The 23,142-nt window shown below is 35.4% G+C and overlaps 2 protein-coding genes across 2 annotated transcripts in view; both read right to left on the bottom strand.

Annotated features, from left to right (window-relative positions):
- Positions 1 to 23,142, bottom strand: part of SNCAIP (synuclein alpha interacting protein) — a 212,898-nt gene that overhangs the window by 116,235 nt on the left and 73,521 nt on the right. The gene's annotated exons all lie outside the window — the stretch shown is intronic.
- LOC114052325 lies at positions 17,192 to 18,163 on the bottom strand. The gene has a single exon (XM_027874876.1). The coding sequence runs from the start codon at positions 18,161 to 18,163 to the stop codon at positions 17,192 to 17,194; it is 972 nt and encodes a 323-aa protein (XP_027730677.1).

Below are 23,142 nucleotides of genomic sequence, written 5' to 3'. Positions count from 1 at the left end.
GTGTGGCCTCTAGTCTCATGGAACTAAGGTCTGACCAACTTGCTCATGCAGTCTGAGGCAGCAGATGAGGCCACTATTTACATAGTATTTATGTATTTCTTAACCATTTAACATGTATAGAACTGGCTATCATTTTTATTAGATTTTTATCTTTTTTTATATGTGTCACTGGTGAAATTTTTGAGCGTCATGCCCCCAACTCCATTTCCCCCATAAATTCTGTAGTTTTTATTGTGAAATTTTGCACAAAGTGAGGTGCTTTGTGCTAATGCATATATCATGTTTTATCAGAACTGACTGTGATGCTCCAAACCCAGCCCCATGGTCAGAGGCAGTTATGATATTCACCACCCAGGCCTTTTTGTTGGGATAGGAAAAGTCCTCAGCCAAACTCAGCTCTCTACTGCAACAGTTGTGGGTAACACTATTTTTTGTCCTTTGTTAGAAAGGATGACTTGTTGAGGTAGAAGAATATTAAGAAATAAATGTCATGCAGAACCAAAAAGATATCAATTATTATTGTTTTAATTTAAAGGAAAATCTATAACTGAAAAGATACCTAAGTACCCTAAATTTTGAGTTTTATAATTTCCTCTTTTTCTAATAGCTTTGTTGCTGAGGGCCTGATTTTGCCAGAGTGATCTGATGCGGCTAGAGTGTCCTCAATTAGTATCTCCCTTAGAGTTGCCTAAGGCTGTCTCCTAAATCTGTCAAGATAAGATACATAGTTCCCCAGTTCATTTTTCTGGTACTTATCACCATTTGCAGTAGCAATGGTACCCTGATACCTCAAGGACAAAAATATATCTTTGATGGCAGCATTCTAGTGTGCAGTTACATTTGACAGAGTTGAACCTCAGTTATCTGAACTAGGCTTTCATTTCCTTTACTTGCCATTCTCATTAAAAACTTGTCTCATGTCCTTTAACTCTGTTATCTGAAAGAATTCCATGACTCCTATTCTCATCTAAGTAAACAAGGTCAGACTTTGTTATCCAGAGGCACATTCCTCATGAGCAGAAATGAATCACTCCTGGTCTAAGTAGATCCATTAATATTAAGTCAGTAGTGTTAAAATTATGATTTATAAAAGTAATACCTGATATTGAGAAGATTACTTTCTGAGCAAGCTGTAACTCAAAATAAAGTTTTTGCCTTCTTAAGTGATCTTATATTTAAAAAAGTAAAACATCTTTTAAAAAGGATTTTAATAAAGAAATGCAAAGGATACACAAAGGCAGACATTTTTATGAATTGTTCTTTATTTGAATCTCAAAATATATTCTGAAGCAAATAATTCAAGGCATTAACATGTATCATTTTCCTTTCATCCTCCCAGAACTTTTCAGTAGAAAAAAAAAATGTACTAATATCCACACATAGTACAAACTGCTCAAAATGATTGTTATATCAACATTAATAAATTCTGAGACATCCCAGACTTTCTCCATTCTACACAGACAGCTAGTATAAAGTTCTTCCAATCTAATGTTATTTTAATAAATCTGTAGTACATACAGACTTGTCAACTATCAGATCCTATTCTCCTACTCTGGATAATACATTGATGGTGCTATTAATACCACAAAGCTAGGTGGCACTATAGTGTCTTATATAACATACTAAATCTAGTGGAAGTGAGCTTTCTCATGAATAAAATCAAGACAGCCAGGAAAAAAAGGAAAAATATCAATGGGGGAAAAATAATCTTTGCATCAAATATCTTAGGTGTATCTTAGAAATATTCATTTCTTTTACTTGCCATTCTCATTATAAACTTGTCTCATGTACTTTAACTCTATTATCTGAAAGAATTCCATGACTCTTATTCTCATCTAAGTAAACAGGGTCAGACTTTGTTATCCAAAGGCATATTGAAATAGTGAAACAGTTCTCAAAATTTGATTTTCAAATTATTAATAAATTGTGAAAAACTGTTTCATTACTAATAACTAATTAAATCATTAATCAAAACAACTCTAAAGCTTCACCCACAAAATTGGTAAAGATGACAGAAGATAGGAATAGTCAGTGTTGTAGGTGCTGTGGAAAGAAAGGCTCTATCTGCTGCTTTTGGAGCAAAGAATTAGCCCAACCATTCTGGAAAAACAATTTGGAATTATGCTAAGATGACTAAAATATCTATACCTTTTGACCTACAGATCTATAGATTAGTGCTAGGTATATAATCAATGAAAAATTGATAGAAAGAAAGTTTCTGCATGCTGAAAAACATCCATAGTAACATCTTTTGTCATAGCACTAACTAGAAACAAAATAGATGCCCATTGACTGGGGAATGGCTAAAAATTATGGTACATGAATATAATAAAATGTATTAAATGTTAAAATGATAGATATGAAGTGTTTGGAGAAGAATCAGAAGATTTATATGAATTGGTTATTGAGTGAAACAATACGAACCAGAAAAATAAGGTGCATGACGACTATATTAATTTAAATAGAAATCGAATACTATAATTTTAAAAGGCCAGGTTTGGTCTCAGAGAAAAATTGAGAAAATATACTTCAGCTTCCAGTTAAGATGGTGACATGAAAGGTTTTAGCCAACCCAACTCCCATGATGAAAATTCTAGCAAATATTTAAGAGGGAGAAAAGTGATCAATACAACCAATAGGAAAATTATAATTCATCCATCCAGTCTAAGACTGCATCCAGAAGACTGGGTGCTCTGATATGGAAAACTCTTGGGAGTCAGAAGCAAGTTTGGGCTCTTGTAAATGGGGCCAGAAGCCAACAGAAAGTCTTAGCAAAGATATACCAAGGGGTACTGAAACCAACTTTATCCCCAGTAAATAAGGCTTACAGTCAGGGTGAACTTAAGTTGCTTATCAGAGTTGTTGTGGAGGATGGAGCCAGTCATCACTGAGAGGAGACCAAATAGTTCTGCCTTTCCATAAGGCAATTCGTGAAGACTCCTCATTCCTATGGGAGCCACAACAAGAGAGTAGGCCAATTTCTATTGGGTGTCTGCCAAAAGAGGAATATTGCATAGTGCCAAGGCAGTTCATACTAGGGCTCCAGGAGGCCTGAGTACACCTAGATATTTAAATTCAATAGGGGCTTGTGAATGTCTTAGGAAGTAATGGAACTCCACATTGCTGACTGATCAAAAAGAAGGAAATAGAAAAGAGTCAAGGAAAGATCTCATTTTGGGCCACTGGGAAATGGAGCTTTATAAGTCAGGGATTATAGCAAAAGGAACCTATGGGTGCCTTATTCAAATCACTTCATCCAGAACTGTGACAAGGCAGTCACATATGGACTATAATGATGTCAGGGCCTACTTCATACAAGAGTGTGGAAGGAGGTAGAGCCTAGCCCTGGCACAATATCACATATAAGGAAGTGAAGCTAGAGATATGAGTGAACAAAAGAAAAATCCAGACACATTTTTTTAAAAGATGATGGATTAAAAGGAGCCCAAGGGAAAAAACCCCAGGATACTCTCTGTACTTACTTTATAGTAAATTCTTTATAACAAAATATAGTATAGTAAAGTAAAATCCTTTATAGTAAAGTATTTTATAGTAAATCCTTACTATAATATTTACTTTATAGTAAATTCTTACTATAATACTTACTTTATAGTAAGCTTTTACTATAAAGTAAGTACAGAGAGAGGTTCAGAAAAAAGAATGGCTTAGACACTGACTCTAAGAGGCAGCTAGGTAGCTTTGTTCAGTGGTGGTTAGAGCCCCGGGCCTGGAGTCAGGAAGACAGGAGTTAGTCTAGTCTCCAACATTTAATAGCTACGTGAGACTGAGAAAGTCACTTAATCTTTGTCCACCTCAATTTCTTCACCTCTAAAGTAACAAGCTGCTGTAAGGATCAAATAAAATACTTATAAAATGCTTATCATAGCACCTGCCACATAGTAGATACTTAAAAAAAAATGCTTGTTCATTTTCTTTCTTTCTTCTTTCCAAGAGTGGATGGAAGAAATAAAGCACAGGATTAAAAAAATGAAATATGAAATATGGAGAGAAAAACTGGAAGAAAAATAAGTATCTTAGAAGAAAGGATGGAAAACCTGACATAAGAAGCAGATTCCCTTAAAAATAAAATACTACAAACAGACCAATTATTCACTGATCTGAGAAATATTAGAAAAAAGTCAAAAGACTAAAAATGAGAACCTAGACAATATCTACAATCAGAAACAACTGACCTAGAAAACAGATTGATGAGAGATAATTTAAGGATAATTGGACTGGCTAGGCAAGGTGTTGTAAACTTTTCAGTCTTGTTATTAGGAAGACTAAAGCTGGCAGAGTTCTTGAGCTCAAGGAATCTGAGCTGAGCCCATCAAGTGTTTTCACCAAGTCTAGCACCCATATGGTTGTGATGAGCTACCAAGAGTAAAGGACCACCAGGTTGCCTAAGAAGAGGCAAACCAGCCCAATTCAGAAATTGAACAGGTCAAAACTCACATACTGATCAGTAGTAAGATCAGGCCCGTGAGTGAACACTACACTTCCAGCCTGGATGAGTCTCAAAAAAATTTTACTTCATGAAACACATGACCAAACAACAAAACTTGGATATAGTATTTAAATATTTTTTTTCATTAAAAGAAACTTTTATCAAATATCAATATCAAAGCAAAAACCTGAAATTTCCAGGTAGATGACAAAACCCAAGAAAAATACATCTATTTGAACAGTCACAAGGGGCTAAGTTAAGAGATGTGTTCCTTCAGGGAACTCAGATATTCAAGGGTCTCAGATAGAATAAAGAAAGAGGCAGGAACTGCAAGAAGTTTTATTCCATTTTATTGATTTTAAGGATATAAATAAGAGAAGGGAAAATATACTGGGAAAGAAATGAGGAATAAAGAAAATGCATTTCTCACAGACAGACCATTCAAGAAAAAGGGGATGTAAAGATAAAGCAGGGGAAGATATTTATAATATTTACAAAAAATTATAACAAAATTCATTTGGAGGAACAAAAGATCAAGGATATCAAAGGAACTAATAAAAATGTAAAGGAAGGAGGTTTAGAAGTACCAGATTTTAAACTCTATTATATTATACTATATTATATGGCAGTAATTATCAAAACTATCTGGTACTGGCTAAGCAATAGATTTTCTAAGAAATTTCTAAGAAATAGAAAGGTAGATCAGTGGAACAGAGTAGACATACAATTTAAAGCAGCAGATGACTACAGTAACCTTGTGTTTGACAAATTTAAAGACTTAAGTTTTTGGGATAAGAATTCATTATTTGGTAAACATTATTGGGAAAGCCAATTACAAGAAAATTAGAACATGGAACATATTACCTATTGGACTTCTTATAGGTGAACAATTTATGAATAAACAAGAGATAGAGAGCAGTGTGAGGTATAAAATGGATAATTTTGATTATATTAAATTAAAAAGGTTTTATACAAATAATATCTAATAGTGTATATTAATACACAGAATAGAGCAGATGGGAATTCAAAAGGAGACATAGACAAACAGGGCTGTTTTGTTACTATCTTAATAATGTTAATAAACTCTTTAAATTTTTCACATAAGAGCTTAAGTCCTGTTTTCTGTTCCTTTTATACTGAAATGTGAGGTTAAAAGAATAAACCAGAAATGAAAAAGATAAATCAGAGGCAAAAGTGTACTGTTAAAGAGTGGGGACAAACTTATACAACCCATATGTTCAATTAGAATAGAAAGTAAACCCAACCCCCAAAATCAAACTATTCAAGTACAAAGCAGAGCATCTTTACCTGTTTACATATTACCATTATTTGTCTGTTTAAATGTTGTCACATATTTAAGCCTCAGCTTCAGAGATTAGCATTGTAGACTTTGCAGCCTCCTCTGCTGTTCTCTAAAAAGACTGACAGTTATGGTTTCCACCTACCTCCAATGGAGTGGTGAGCAAGATGCTTGTTCCACTGAGAGCTAGTTGTAGACTAAGAGACAACTGTGTGGAGTGAATTCTGGCTTTCCCTCCTTGCCTCAGAATTTGGAAAGCTGAGAAGTTCTGGATAAAAGTATAATACATGTCCAGCACCTCACATGAGGCATGGAGTATAGCACCTTCAGAGTAATGATTCTCTTGTCATTAGAGTGGGAGTCATAAAACCAGGCAAGAATTTTCTTTAAGCTAAAAGTGATAAGCAGAAGATATCATCAGGAAGATATTAGAAACCAAATATGAATTACATTAATTTACCCTAGAGAAGTAGACAAAGTATTTTATGTGAGAAAGGGGTCTTTGGTGGGATTCTTTATTAGGTATGTATACCTTGATTACCTTTATTTGTCCCTCTGAATTTACCCTTATAATACTCCTGGAAGTAAGCTCACTTATTTCTTGAGATGTCAAAATCATTCTGAAAATAATTCCTCCTTTCATATTTCTCCCTTTGTCTACTATTTTCAGCTATTCTTTTCTGAGGATTTAAGGATGACTGGCATCAAAAGGTAGTAGAAAGAATCAGAATAGGTCTCTATAAGTGTATCTGACCTTCAATAATGAAGTTAGACTCCTAAATTCTAAATATTCAGGTTGCTGACGATCCTGCCCTTTTGTTCATCTCTTCTACTGTTTTATAATCCATACCAGACATGAACTGAATCACTACCCAGAATGATGGAAAGGATCAGAACCAGCCCTCTTTAGCAATGTGTTCATGTTTTCCCTGCCACAACATAATCATTTTAACTTGAAAGCCTTATGAGCCTGACTAATAAACAAAGATCCTGCTTACATCAACAAAGTACTTAATCAGGGATGATGCATGAAAATGGAAAAGTTGACTCTCATGTATGCTATTCTTTAGTTATACTAATATTCTTATTGCATCAATATACCTCATATATCAATTTACACTAGACTACACAGATTTACTGTCGCAGTGAAAAGAAAATAAACAATCAAGAGTTTAGCAATATCGATTGCATTACCACAAAAAAGAGTTTGTCTAAAGTTCAAATTTTCCTTAAATTGTTTCTCAATTGGTTTTGCTATTTTTTCCATATTATGAGTTTCTAAAAAGTAATACTCATAATTGCCATTCATACCTGTGATTTATTTTTACATTTATAATATGTAACAATATTTACCTGTGATCCACTAAAGAAGTAAATGGCAAACCACTCCAGTATCTTTGCCAGGAAATCTCCATGAACAGTATTAAAATGCTAAAACATATGACGCTGGAAGATGAGCCCCTCAGTTCAAAAGGTGTCCAGCACACTACTGGGGAAGAGGGGAGGACAACTACAAGTAGTTCCAGAAAGAATGAAGCAGCTGGGCCAAAGCCAAAAGGAAGCTCAGATTCAGATGTGTCTGGTGATGAAAGCTAAGTCCAATGCTGCAAAGATCAGTACTACATAGAAAACTGAAATGTAAGATCTACAAACCAAGGTAAGCTGGATGTGGCCAAACAGGAGATGGAAAGATTAAACATCAACATCTTAGGTGTCAGTGAACTTAAATGGACAGAAATGGGTGAGTTTAATTCAGGTGATATTACATATACTAGTGTAGACAAGAATCCCTTAGAAGAAATAGAGTAGCCCTCATAGTCAATAAAAGGGTGAAAAAAAGTGGTAATGGCATATAATCTCCAAAATGACAGAATGATATCTGTTTGAATCCAAGGCAAGCCATTCAACACCATAGTAGTACAAGCCAATAACGGATGCCAAAGAGGTCAAAGTTGATCAGTTCTATAAAGACCTACAACATTTTCTAGAAATAATACCAAAAAAAGATGTCACATTCATCACAGAGGAGTGGAATGTTAAAGCAGGAAATCAAGAGATATTTGGAATAACAGGCTAGTTTGGTCTTGGAGCACAAAATGAAGCAGGACAGAGACTAACAGAGTTTTGTCAATGTAACTCTTTGCTGTTCATAACAAACACTCTTTTCAACAACTCAAAAAGTGATTCTACATGTGGACATCACCAGACGTTCAATATCAAAATCAGATTGAGTACATATGTTGCAACCAAAGGTGGAGAACCTCTATACTGTCAGTTAAAAAAACAAAAGACCTGGAGCTGACTGTGGATCAGATCATGACATTCTTTTTGCAAATTTTAGACTTCAATTGAAGAAAGTAGGGGGAATCATCAGGCCATAAAGGTATGGCCTAAATAACATCCCTTATGAATATGAAGTAGAGGTGATGAATAGACTTAAGGGATTAGATCTGGTAGATAGGGTGCCTGAAGAACTGTGAACAGATGTTTGCAATATTGTACAGGAGGCAGCAGCAAAAAATATCCCAAAGAAAATGAAGAGTAAGAAAGCAAAATGGCTGTCTGATGGGGCTTTACAAAGAGCTGAGGAAAGGAGAAAGGGAAAGATATACCCAACTGAATGCAGAACTCCAGAGAATAACAAGAGGAAATGACCAAGGCAAATAAATAAAAGAAAGCAATAGAATAAGAAAGAAAGACCTCTTCAAGGAAATTAGAGATATCAAGGCAATATTTCATGTGAAAATAAGCATGATAAAAGACAAAAATGGTAGGGAGTTAACAGAAATAGAAGAGATTGAGAAGAGATGGCAAGAATATACAGACCTATACAAGAAAGATCTTAATATCATTAATAGCCATGATGATGTGGTTACTTATCTAGAGCCTGATAACCTGGAGAATGAAGTCAAGTGGGTCTTAAGAAGTATTACAAACAATAAGGTTAGTGGAGGTGAAGAAATTCCAGTTGAGCTATTTAAAATCCTCAAAGTTGGTTCTGTTAAAGTGCTGTACTCAATATGACAGCAAATTTGGAAAATTCAACAGTGGCCACTGGATTGGAAAAGATCAGTTGACATTCCAATTCTAAAGAAGGGCACTGCCAAAGAAAGTTCAACTAACTGAACAATTGCACTCAATATACCAGCATGGTTATGATCAAGATTCTACAAGCTAGGTTTCATCAATATGTGAACCAAGAATTACCACAAGCACAGGTCAGTTTTCTAAGTGGCAGAGGAACTAGAGGCTAAATTGCCAATATTCACTGGATTGTGAAGAAAGCAAGGGAGTTTTAGAGAAACATTTCTGTTTCATTGACTACGTTAAGCCTTTGACTGTGTGGATCACAACAAAATGTGGCAAGTCCTCAAAGAGTTGGCAGTACCAGATCATCTTATTTGTCTCCTGAGGAAGTTACATGTGAGCAAAGAAGCAACGGTTAGAACCAAACATAGAAGAAATGATTGGTTTAAGATCGGAAAAAGAGTGTGAGAAGGCTATACATTGTCACCTTATTTATTTAACTTATATGCAAAAGACATCATGCAAAATGCCAGGCTAGATGAATCAAAAGCCAGAATTAAGGTTGCTGGGAGAAATATCAACCATCTCAGATGTGCAGATGATACCACCCTAATGGCAGAAAGTGAAGAAGAATTAAGAAGCCTCTTGATGAGCGTGAAAGACAAGAGTGTAAAAGCTGGCTTGAAGCTATGTGTGTGTGTGTGTGTGTGTGTGTGTGTGTGTGTGTGAGCATAAGATCTTGGTAACTGGTCCTTTCACTTCCTGGCAAATAGAGGGAGAAGAAAACAGTGTCAGATTTTATATTTTTGGGCTCAAAGATCAGGCAGTGACTGCAGCCATGAAGTTAAAAGACAATTGTTGCTTGGCAGAAAAGCTATGGCAAATCTAGATAGCATACTAAAAAGCAGAAATATCACTTTGCTGACAAAGGTCCATATAATCAAAGCTATGGTTTTTCTAATAATAATGTATGGCTGTGAGGGTATGACTATAAAGAAAGCCAAGTACTGCAGGATTGATGCTTTTGAAATTGTGAAGCTAGATAAGACTTTTGAGAGTCCCTTGAACAGAGAGGAGATTAAATCAGTCAATACTTAAATAAATTAAGGTAGGCTTATTCATTGGAAGGTCAAATACTAAAGTTGAAGCTTTAATACTTTGGCCACATATCGGAAAGATGGGACTCATTGGAAAAGAGCCGGATGTTGGGAAAGACAAGGCAAAATGAAAACGGAGAGCAGAAGATGAGATGGATAGATATTTTCATGGAAGCAATGAACATGAGCTTGGACAGACTTCAAAAGATAGTGAAGGATAGAAGGGCCTGGTGTGCTATGGTCCATGGAGTCACAAAAAGTTTGGACATGACTGAACGAATGACTGAACAACAACATGAGTCAGGAATATAAAATATTTACTCATAGAATGTTTAAGCTAGAAGTGATTTGAAAGATCACTGTGTAAAACTGTAAATAGTTATTCATTTTGTGGGGATAAAGGGTTTGAAACTGAGAGAGAAGAAAGTGAGGATTCATTTTCCCATAGTTTGGTTCTATTAATTTATATAGAGAATGTGTACAAGATGAGTAAAGCAGGAGGGGAAAATGGAAAGGGAATGAAATGAGAACCCAGGTGCAGCTATTAGAGCATGCCCAGAATTCTGAGAAGCCCCATTCATCTGAAACATTCATTGAAATGTTACCAAATGCCTCTGAGCTTCACAACGCTCCACATGGCAAGATGAACTAGGAAAAGAAATGCCAACTAGATATGGCATTCTCCAGTGCTTTTTAAGGATTTGCTACTTTCCAAGGTCCTTGGTAGATTATGTCAAGGACAGAACCCTCAAGCATCTCTTCAAGTGTGAATATCTCTGGCAGCTCAGGAAACTGTCTTCAGACCTTATAGTGCTTTTTTTTTTGTTAATGTCTTCAATAGTGGCAAATCTTTATTCTTCAAGAGGGGTGTCTTTTGTTTTTGGAAGTTCCTTTAAAGAAAAGTCTGGAGAATAAAATGGGTGATCAAGCTGAGCTAAAGTGTTTATGGTCAAAAAATGAGGTGTGAATAGCTTATAAAGTAGCTCTCCAGACAATTCCAAAAGAGATGCTCTCAAAGGGTTTGGAACATTGCAGAATATGAGCATAACCTCCTAAGGTGACTATTTTTAATGACAGCACTCCTTTAAATGTATAAATTCTAGTATGTTGGCTCTTGAAAGTCTCATTGTTTTATAGTCAAACCTCACATATACTGCTCCATGGAAATAAAAAAAATGTCTTCCTTCTCACTTTATAAAGGGGAATGGAATTATACTGAAGACTCATGTTTCTTTGTTACTACTCAAAAAACTACTGCTATGTTTACTAGTATACTCAATAGCATAACAATTAAAAGTAAGTAATATTTGTTAAACAAACATATTTTTAATGATGAGGTAACTTTATTAATATTACAGCATTTTTCTAATACCTTTAATCCACAAAAGTTGGGAAACAACAATCAATGTGTGCCCAGCAACCCACATACCAAATAATTATCTGTTCAGAGCAGGGAAGTAGGTAGAATATTCAATTTTTAAGGCTGTTCTAAAATACTAGACTTTATTCAGTAAAATGAGTTCAAAATCCATCATAAGGACTGAACAACTGGCAGGCTTGTGTGGAAAAAATGAAGATCCAATATATAAAATGTTGTCTCCAGTTGGCAGTAACTGTGTTGGCAAGGATGCAACTCATTTTAAATGTTAAGTTTTTTCACTTCTTGATTCAACAGTGGCTGGAGTCATGGCACAAGCTATAAGCCTAGTCCTAGAGCTCTTAAAATGATAGATAGAGCAAGAATGTCAGCTGTTAATGAGCCAAGGCACACACAGACAGACTCAGAATAAAAGAAGCAGCTTGATAGAGAGAATTTTGAATACTGTGACACTCTTTGAAAATAAATATAAGAATAGTCTTATATTTTACAGGACTTTGGTATTTTAAAAGCACTTGCATATACCTATTATCTGATTTTATTCCTAATCACTCCATTAAGCAGGTAGAGTAGAATGCTTAGATTTTACAGAAAAGGAAACTGTCAAACGTTTTAGTTCCATGACCCGGTCTGATCACAAAGCAAGTAAGTGCTAATTTCAGAATTAGATTCCAGACCAATGCCAATCCACACTACTTCACTGAAGCTACCTTATAATTTTCTTCCCATCTTATGTCAGAATTTTTTGGTCTTGAATTACACTGTTGTAGAGAGACATAATCTTTCTAAGCCATTGCTCAAGATTGATTATTACCATTTTGTTTCTCTAACCAGAGAATGAAATTTGAGTTCAATGTAAAATGTCAGCTATCATAGTCACTACAAAAAAAAATACACATTAGTTTTTACAAGGCACCTTTCTCTCAACTATTATAATCTTAATGAAAGTTTGTAAAGGCTGTCTGACCACGTTCTTTTTAGCAGCATAATAAATATTTGCAAATCCTTTAACAAATTTGAAAAAGGTCACAAATGTGAGCTCAAGTCATATTTCTCTCTCTCTCTCTTTCTGTTTGTCTCCATCTTTCTTTCTCAATTAGCTATTTTAAAATCCTACATTTTGTCCTAAATGTATTCAGCAAAGCTACCATTATGTATAAAGCACTTCAGAAATAAAAAATAATTGCTATGTTTTAAATTGCTCTTCACATACAAAAATTATGCTATTAACCAACCTTCTATGAGACATGTCCCTCAGGAGACATGTCTTTCCACTTCATGTCAGGGGCTGTGCCAAGCATTCTCACTTTGTTGCTATTGTTACCCATGTTACAGATTCAATAGGTGGCTAGTGAGTTCATAGTTGCAGTCTCTAACCATGGATGTGAATTTTTATACATCTGAAGTTACCTGGGCCATCACCCCAATCTCATCAGTATTAATATGCTCCAATTAGCTGAGCTGAAAAGAGCATACTATACTTTAATGCACCAGCAGAATGAGTGTTGAGGATTAAGAGAAAATTGAAACGAGGTTTGATAGAGAAACATTACTATAGACTGGCAAAAAAAAAATCTAGTAATGAAATATGGGAAGAGCAGTGGAGAAGGAACCAATTAATAGCATCAAAAGATATCCTGGGGCAAAATGTGGAAGGAATGCTTGGTTTTCATGTCCTCAGGAAATACTCTCTACAGTATAACTTGTCAGTTCTAAATAAATAAACAATATGTTCAAATAAGTAGATGATACTTAAAACGCAATTAAAAACCCAACTCATACTACGTTATACTAAAGTGGAAATGTCTGGGGAAACAAAAAGGAAACAATAAATTTACAAGAATAGGAAAGCTGAACATGAGCTTCAGTTTCTTGCACTGTTTTCTGGAAAGAAACTGTGGAATAGCCTGGGAACTGGCTAACTTTCTCAGCTATGTACAGGAAGCTACCAGATCCAACTTTCACATTTTGGGCCCACCTGGAATGGTCCTGTTTTACACTGAATGTTAAAAAGATTATTTAATGTATACAGTTGCTTTCTTTGGCTATTAGTAAAGAAAATTCGTGGTTCATCACTGACTGGTCCAGGGCTCAGGTTAGAGAAAAGTAAACATAATAGTCACAAGTAAGGGAAGAATCTAAAAAATATGTCATAGGCCTACTGGTTTATTCATTCAAGCACAGAGGATTATTTGTGATGACAAGACACTAATGTAAGTACAGATCATCTCCTAGTCCTCTTTTATCACTACACTGAATAAAAAGATGGTGACCTTCTCCCTCCCCCAACCCTCACCCCCCCAGATGTTAACTCACTGCTCATGGTCTATGCCTGGTACTCTTCAGACTAAACTACCTCTGTGGACTCACTTAGAATTTCCCATGAAGACCACCCAGAAACTTTAGATGTTCTGAAGTTTGCCTGTTTTATTCACTGTACAATATAAGGTGTTGTCTTTGACCTTCAAAAGCCCTATAGAATTCAGGCACTGGTTACCTTGAAAATTCCTTCCTTCTTTGCACCTCACAGCTGCAGAGATCTTCAGAGGCCCTCCTTGCTAATGAGATCCAGATTGGATGTTTGAACAACTAGAGTGTTTTTCTCCCACAGAGGAAACCTCAATTTGGAAACATCCTTTAATTGAACTGTAGCATAACAGGTCTCAACATTTAGAGCTGTTATTAAGAGTTATAAGATCTTAGAACTTCGTATGAATTAGCTATGCACTCAATAAAATAAAGATATTTAAAAGATCCATTACGATGGATCTAACAGATTCAAAACAGTGTATCTGAAAAACTGTGTGGGGAAAAACCCCCACAATCAATCTTGACAAAGTAAACCTGATAATATGCTGTTATTTTTAGCCTGAGCATATCATCTGAGTTTTAGTCCTTTATGTTCAGCTTCCTGCTGGTCATCTGTATCAGGGTGTTCTGACACCTAAAATTCAACATGACCAAAACTGAATTCTTCTTCTTCTTTTATACCAAAACCTGTCATCTCCTCTTAGCTTATCTATTTGGTAGTTTATACTACCTTTTCCTCAATTATTAAACTCAAAAACTTGATGTTATGTTTGTTCTTTCTCCTTTTCGTCCCACATTCAATAAGCTGTCAAGTGCTATCAAGTCTATCTTTGAAATATTTCTTTTGTTTGCCTACTCCTTTTCACTCCCACTGCCACCAATCCTAGATCAGATTCTAGTTACCCATGGCTTGGGTTCTAGCCTACTAGCATATAAGCTCCACGGCCACATATTCTCTTAAATTTGAATCTCTCTCCTTGCACATATCACAGTGATTTGCACAAGGAAGTCACCTATTTTTAATAAACATTTGCTGAACTGACTTGAAAATTGGTCTTTCTGCTTCCAGCTTCTCTGCTCTCGAATATATCCTTTATATAACCCAGGTCTAAAAATCTATTTCAGTCAAGAAGACATTGGGGTCTTTTCCTGCCTCTGATACATACTGACTATGTGAGTCTGGGCAGACAGGCCTCTAAGTCTATAAGCTGTAGTATTGGTAGAAGGAGTTTTCCACAGTAACAATCTATTTACCCAATTCCCTGAAGGCATTCCTCTGCCACTTTTTGGTTTTGTTTTCTTTAAAGCATTGTATAGTGCCATTATGGCACTCATACTGACTGTGATCCCTTCCTCTGAAAACAATACAAGCCTGCCTCCTTCTCTGATCATACATTTTAGTGATGAATTTTTTATATCACTTTTTTTTCACAAGCCATGGTTAATATTGTTGCATACATATATGCACAATGCTATCTAAATTCCTTGTAATGGTTCTTTAACATTGTTTTGTTCCATTATTCAAAAGCAAATAGGATTGCCAGGAACACATTAGTAGAGGTTTTGTGCCTATGAGTTGTTTAGGATTATTGAAAGTTCTGTGCACAATTTCTTGTTTACTATCTAGGCATTCTCCTCTACCTATTCAAACTTGGACCCATCTAGTTGTCCGTGACACATATAAAATTGGTCCTATTTGATTGCTGATCATAATTTAGGCAATAAATATAGCTTGTTTCTTTGACGACTCCTGTGTTACTTGCTAGGCCCATTTCTTTCAAGATATTACTGAGGAACCCTTGAAGTATTCCAGGGCTTAATATGATCAACTTGGGTTTGGGACTGAATATGTGATTTCATCAATATAGGGAACTCCTAAGATGAGGAAACTTCTTTGACCACAGCAGGCTGGTACTTTTTCTGAAATATATAATTTTAGACAGTAGCCTAGAGCATGTTACTTGTCCAGGGTCACACAGATAGTTGGTGTTAGAGGTAGGATCAGCAAAATATCTATAAACAAGAGCATCTGAAGGACCTCAGGAATGACTTTTCATTTGGACTCTTCCTAGTACATTCTCAGATATGGGCAGATATCTTTGTTGAATACACACATTTTATTCTTTTGCTAATAGCAATAATCAGAACATTATTGTGCAAAGTTTTATTTTTGATTATATATATCAAGGAATCTTCTATAATCTTAACGTGCATGGGAGACCTCCTGTCTTGAAGCTGAATTTTACTCTATCAAGTCAAACATTTTTTGTAATCAGTAAACAAATTGAGATCTTTATTCGTTATTGTAGAAAAGATATGAAAGTCTGCTTGTTAACCTTCTCGTAGGATAGGGGAGAGGAGTGGATGAAGGGAAAAGAAAGGGAAAAGAGGAGGGGAAGGTAGGGAAAGAAGAGAAGGAAGAGAGAAGAAGAGAAGAGAAATAATAGGAACACTGGTTTCTGAACATTTTTTTGGTCAATCTAAAAAAAAAAACCCAGCATTGTTCATAGACAAAGGAATATTAAGTATATTAAGTATACACTTAATAAATGTTTATTCATCAATTGAAACTGTAGTCAGTGGTTTATTTCACTGGAAATAAGTCTTGGCATCAAAGTAATGTATTACCATTTTTAATCTAAATAGGTAACACTATATCTTTCTAATTCATGAATTAACCAAAGTAAGAAGGAAAAAAATATTTTGAAAATTCATTCTCTTATTTTCAAGGAATAATTAGTTTTACATAATTGCAAGAGCACAAAAGGGCAAGAGATTAAAAATCTGTGACAACCAAATACTTAATGGGGAAAATCATTTTTAGAAATTATAAACTACAACTTAGCAAATTCTAATTAAAAATTCTCTATTCCAATTCTTATGCAGCATTGTTAATTACTAAGAGGGTTGATAGTTAAATAAAATGAATAAAGACTGCTTCAAATTTAAATGGAATATAATTTTGGTCAATAAAAAACCCCAAGAGATTGTATTATTAATTTATTTATTACATATATGTTGAGACATTTCAAGAAAAGTAATAGGGAGGAACAAACAACTGATTACTGTCACATACCCGAAAGAGTAATTACAGCTCACAGGAACTGGGTATCCTCTCTAGCATTAATCCTATTATTCCCTTGCAAAGTTTCTTACATGCAGCAAGTGTTCAACAAGTGTATTGACTGTGATTTTTATCACTGAAGCTCCTATAATTCTATGATTGGTTTTATGCAGGGCTAGTTTAAGTTTTCTACAATAATCATTTTTAGAGCCAATAACTTAGACACAACAAATATGATTTTTTTGCATGATTAGAATCATTTTTTAATTTAGCACATTTTTCATCAACTAGAGCCTAGCTTAATTCCTGGCAAAGAGCAGGCACTTAATAAATGCTTGTTGACTAATCCTCCCTCGTCTTTCCCTTGAATTTATTGCAAAGTCACTGGTACATGTTTTTTTTCATAGTTTTCTTGAGATACCTATTTTGGCTATGAGGTGTTTTGTTTTGTTTTCCTGACTGGAAGGGATTTTTCTATCAGTTGACAAGGAGTACTGGGAGACTTCTGCTTCCCCTAAAATAGGAAAGTTCCCACGTTACTGAAACATAAAATAAGGTGATTTCATCATTAAGCATATGGACAGGAAAGAACATCTGTAGGTTGGGTAGTAGATTTTTCTGTTTTCCTACAGCAGAAGGCCTCCAGCTTCATTTTGTAATTAACCAATATAAGAACATATGGACTAACAGCAGAAAACCCTGAAGACAGAGCTGCGAGCAAAGCTGGAGTAAAGGGATAGGATTCCAAGTTTTTAAAGAAACAAATAAAAACAAAGTGGGAAATCCACAGAGAGGTAATCAGTAATGTCAACAAAATACTGACTTTAGCTCCTCGAAAGATTTCAATCTCTGAAGCATCCTCTCCCATCCAAATGCCACCATATGTTAGTTTCCTTTGCTCCCAAAGCAGGAAAACAATCCAAAAACAAACAAAAACTAAGATGGTCAAAGGAAGAAGATCAATGAGGATTAAAAATATTTTCTCATAGTAATATTCTACCTGTTGATTTCCAAAATCAATCTTGCAATCCATGTTAAGCTCCTTGGTATACAGTAATCCTGTGCCATTTGCTGTATTCAGATGTTGGGGCTTTTCAGTGAAGGCTAAAATTGGAATACAAATTCCAAATCCAGTGATCCAAAGGATGAAAACTGCCTTTAAATGCCTCTTCTGATAGTTCACATTTGGAGTCTCACTTGAGGGATGGACAATTTGGTACAGCTTATGACGGTAAAGCACAGCAAAATGTAGCATGAACCAGATAACGAGCTCAGTGGTCAGAGTCTCTGTGAATCGGAGAATTTTGCAGCCGACCGAGTCCAATATGACACCAGAGGAATAAACAATTTTCATGATATTCACAACCAAGTTTTTCAAGAGGTGAACAAATATGAGATTGAAAATAAGCAGGAAGGGTGGTTGTAAAGGTCCACTGATACATCTCCTTGTAGAAAAAAATAAGCAAGTATTCCCGACAATGCTCACAAAAATGAGAATGGCACAAGTGATGATCTCTAGCATGTCTGCCAATGGCTCCATTGTCTTTGGTTAATCTATTCTCCCTGACTGAATCCTTTCAGTTTTTTTAAAAAGATTAAAAAATATGGCAATACTGGCAAAAAACATATAAGCAAAAAAAAAAAAACCCTATGCTCTTATGGCATCCCCTTAACAGACCAAATATAACATAATTCTGTTGCTCTGAGGATGTGGCTGAAAACAGATCTCACTAAGAGCTTCCCGAAAGGATTGTATCTTATAATCTCAAGGGAACATTCCTATTATGAGAAAGCACTAGGTATCATCACTTAATTAAAAGTCATGGGAATATATTTATAGCATTGTAACATGCACACTGTCCTATAGTTTTCTGACTAGAATACAAGAGAGGAACGGAAATTTATTGCCTAAAGATTCTACAGAAATACCTATTTTGAGGCCATATGAATGATGACCATTGAGTCAACATTAATCCTGTCCACCCACGGTTGTGGGAAAAAGAATGAAAGATAAATAATAGCCCACATTTGTACAGCACATTAAGGTTTACAGAGCACTTTCCTTATAATATTCTTACATAGATATGGCAAGTATTAATATCCCCATTTTACAATGAAGAAACTGAGGCTCAGAGAGGTTAAATGACTTGCCCAAGGTTATACAATTAATGCATGCCTCAGTCAGGATCCAAACCCACATCTCTTCTAACTCTGGAGTACAGTATTCCTTCCACTGTGTCATTCCACCTGCCCTCAAACTCTTCAGTTGTGAAGTAGGTTTAAATTAGGAAGTTTACAAAACAGCAATTCAACACTAGGGTACTATCAATAATTTTTTTTTAAAAATAGCAATAACTTGCTAGTCCATCTCAGGTGAATAATTTAGCAATTAAAAAAATTCTGTTTTCCCCAATGGAAGAAAAATATAACTTGTCAGAACTACCTTATCTTATATAACTTTCTGCTCAGCATATGATGAGCAACAAGTAATATGATAAATGAAAAGTACTTCAGAAAATAAGTGTTAAATATATCAACTACTTGTGTCTGACTCTCCAATCTATCAATTGGACAATTATCTTGTTTGATAAGCTTCCTTGATAGTTGGAAGGAGTCAATGAAAGAGTGTTTGTCCTAGGTAGTTTTAGAGGGTGTGGAGCTGAATTGGAAAATCATGCTAAATTTTACTGTCCAGGTGATTCTAGTTCTTGTTTCATGAGTTGTAATAGCCAAAGAAAGTAATAATGATAAGGAAAATGGATAATGGATGGAAGTAAGGATAAAAACACACTAAAATAATTTCCTACATAAGTTTAACAGATGTAAATCAATTATCATAATAAGGAGATGAAAAGAACCTAAAAATCCCTTAGTCAAAAAACACTTGACTTACTTTTCAGGAGAAAAGGAAGGGCAACCAAAAGCAACTCTAATTCAGAATACATATTCATCTGTAAGATATCATGGCAATTGGGAGGAAAAACAAAACAAAACAAAACCAGCTCAACTAGGATAATAAGAGAAGCTGACTGACTGGGAAAAAATAATTTCTTTTTTTTTTAGGCAATTGGTGGTAAGTGACTTGCCCAGGGTCACACAGCTAATAAGGGTCAAATGTTTGATCTGAGGCCGGATTTGAACTCAGGTCCTCCTGACTTCAGGGCCAGTGCTCTATCCACTGCACCACCTCACTGCCCCAATAATTTCTTCAAATATCTCTGATAAGGGTCTGTTATCAAAAATGTACAGGCAAATAACTTAAAAGACCAAAAGTCATTCCCCAATAGATAAGTAATCAAAGGATGAGCTCAAACTGAACTAAAAAGAACAACAAACTATTAACAATTACATGAAAGATTGTTCCAAATCACTAATAATTAGAAAAAGATACAAATAAAAAGAACTTTGCACCTTTCACTCAGAAAATTGGCACAGGTGAAAACATATGTAAATAGTTATATTAAAAGGACTGAAGAAAGATAGACATATAATAAACTATTGGTAGAGCTATGAATTCTTCCAACCATTTTTGAAATGAATTTGGAATTATGTTTAAAAAATGACTAAAATGTCCATACCATCCTTTGCCCCCCAAATCTCACTACTAAACATAGTCTACATTGAGATTAAAACCAGAAATGTCCTTATATATATACCAAAATATTCATAGCAGTATTTTTTTGTGATTAAAGAAAATGGTGAAAAAAGCATGTCCATTATTTGAGGAATGGACAAAACAAAAACCTGTTGTAATAAACATAATGGAATATTTTTTAATTTTAAGAAACCAAAAAATGTATAATTCTGATAAGCAAGGAAAAATCTTTATAAACTGATTCAAAGTGAAGTAAGCAGAAACAGGAAAACAATTTACACAAGTTACAACAATGTCACTGGAAAGAACAACCAAAAAGAAAAACCATGAAACTGAATGCTGTATAATTATAATGACCAGACTTGTTCCAAGGGAAGAGATGACAAAATGCACCTCCCTTATTTCTTTGGGAGTAGCTAGGTGGTACAGTGGACTCAGGAAGATTCATCTTTCTGAGTTCCTTAGACAATTACTAGCTGTATGATCCTGGGCAAGTCACTTAATTCTCTTTGCCTCAGTTTCTTCATGTGTAAAATGAGGTAGAGAAAGAAATGCCAAATGACTCCAGTGTCTTTTGGGGCAGCTAGGTGGTACAGTGGGTAGAGTGCTGGGCCTGGAGTCAGAAAGACCTAAGTTCAAATCCAGCCTCTGACATACAGTAGCTGTGTGACTCTGGGCAAGTCATTGAATCCTGTTTGCCTCAGTTTCCTCCTCTATAAAATGATCTGGAGAAGGAAATAGCAAAGCACTCTAGTATCTTTGTGAAGAAAATCCCAAACAGGTTCAAAGTTGGACATGATTGAACAACAACATTTCTTTATAGATAAGGGGATACTAGGAGTCATGAAACATTGCATAAACTATTAGATGTGTTGGTTAGTTTTGTTAGCTTTTTACCCTTTTTCTTTGATGGCCCATCGGGTATGGGATAGAGAAGAAATAAAGGTGACATAAAAATAAAAAAAATACAAAAAAATGTTTTCTTTTGTTTTACAAAATTTCACAGAGAATATTATGGAAAATTATGGGCAATCAGTATTGCTTTAAAAAAGCAGAGAAAAGTTGTAGAGGGTGATAACATTTTTTAAAAAGCATGGCAAGAGACCCAATTAAGCAAAGTCATTTCAAAAGATGATGTGCTTAAATGGTTGAAAATGGAAGGACAACAAACAGAAGAAAAACAGAGAAGATTTGCCAAGGTTGCTGTAACAGACTTTTTTTTTTCACTAACATAGGTAGATACTGATAGCTTTGCTAGACAAGGCTAGAGTATTAAGCAAGTAATATATTTGGGCTAGAAAAAATCCATCAATTAAGTATTCATTGACTACTACATACTTAGCAGGCAGCTAAGTGGCATAAGTGGCCTGGAGTCAGGAAAACGAGTTCAAATCTAGCCTCAGACACTTACTAGCTGTGTGACCTTGGGCAAGTCAGTTAACCCTATTTACTTAAGTTTCCTTATCTGTAAAATTAGCTGGAGAAGGAAATGGCAAACCAAGAATCAGACATGATTTAACAACAACAGCATGTACTTAGCATTAGGTTAGGCACTGTGGGAGATACAAAAGTAGAAAAAGAAATAACCTTCTAGCTCTAACTCAAGTGTCATTTGATCTATGAAGTCAATTACAAAGAAGTGATAGTTGAAGCCATGGAAATGGAAATAATAAAAGAAAGATCAGAGGGCTGAGGACAAAGCATTGGCAGAAACTCACAGTTAGGGGCAGAAGGTAGAAAAAGACTGAGAAAAGAAGAACAAGATGGAGTCACTGAAGGAGAAAGAGAGCAAGGAAAGTACCTGAGTCCGAGATCAAAGGGTGAGAGAATTTCAAGGAGTTGGTAATAAATTATGGAACTAAACAAGAAAAGCCTACTTCAAGGAAAATAAAAACAGCAAGGAAAGAATGTGTAGTTTATCTGATCCAAATCAATTATGATGTCTTTAAATCTTGCTAATCTATAGGGCTGGGTAAAAAGAAACTCATTGGGTAAGTGTCAGAAAATTATTATAGCATATTGAAAAAAGTAAGGGACATGGAAAAGTATAACCAGGAAGAAGAAAAGAGCAGAGTTGAAAAGATAGAATCTTAGATTTAGGGACACAAAAAATCGAACTGTTCTGGTCCTTAAACCAGAAAGTATATCACTGTGAGGCAGTCATCAAATCATGAAATCTCAGTTGAAAGGAACCTCAAAATCCACCCTCTCCAACCTGTACCTGACAAGAATCTGATCTTACAAAATACCTAAACAAATGGTCATGTAGTCCTTTTTGGAAGACAAGTTTGAAGTGAAGTGAACCCCACTACCATTAGGGAAGTTCGTTCCATTTCTGGATAGCTCAAATTGTGAGGAAGTTTTTCCTGACATCAAGCATAAAACTATCTCTTTCCAACATACAGTCCTTGTTATTAGTTCTGCACTTGTGTCAAACAGACTAAGTCTAATGGCTTTTCACCTAACAGTCCCTCAAACACTTGAGCATAATTATTGTGTCCTCCCTGACTCCTCTCCTCTAGGCTAAACATACCCAGTTCTTTCACCTGATCCACCTAGGGTGGGTCCTTCACCCTCCTGGTCACTCTCCTCTAGGCACTCTCTAGTTAATTATTGTTCTTGCACTGGGTTCAGTTTTTCTGCTTGCATCAGGAAAAGCTTTGGAAAAGAGTGGAAAGAAATACTATATACTTTTTTCTCCTGCCACATTGGGTAACTGGGAGGTTGAAACTTCAAGGGAAGCTTCAAAAGAAAAAAAAACTTCCACTGAAAACCAAACATTGGCGATGCCAACCAAACTTAGCTGAGGTCATATGAGAGCTGAGGAGCTCAAAGGGTCTCCACTGTTTCAATTTACTTTGGCATGCGATTTAACACACACACACACACACACACACACACACACACACACACACACACACACA

Source organism: Vombatus ursinus, unplaced genomic scaffold (assembly GCF_900497805.2).
Source record: "Vombatus ursinus unplaced genomic scaffold, bare-nosed wombat genome assembly UNPS02014807.1, whole genome shotgun sequence".
Taxonomy (NCBI): domain Eukaryota; kingdom Metazoa; phylum Chordata; class Mammalia; order Diprotodontia; family Vombatidae; genus Vombatus; species Vombatus ursinus.
This window is presented reverse-complemented; position numbering and strand designations above follow the sequence as displayed.

Coding starts and splice junctions, on each gene's coding strand:
- LOC114052325 (XM_027874876.1), bottom strand. CDS start 18,163: ATGGAGCCATTGGCAGACATGCTAGAGATCATCACTTGTGCCATTCTC.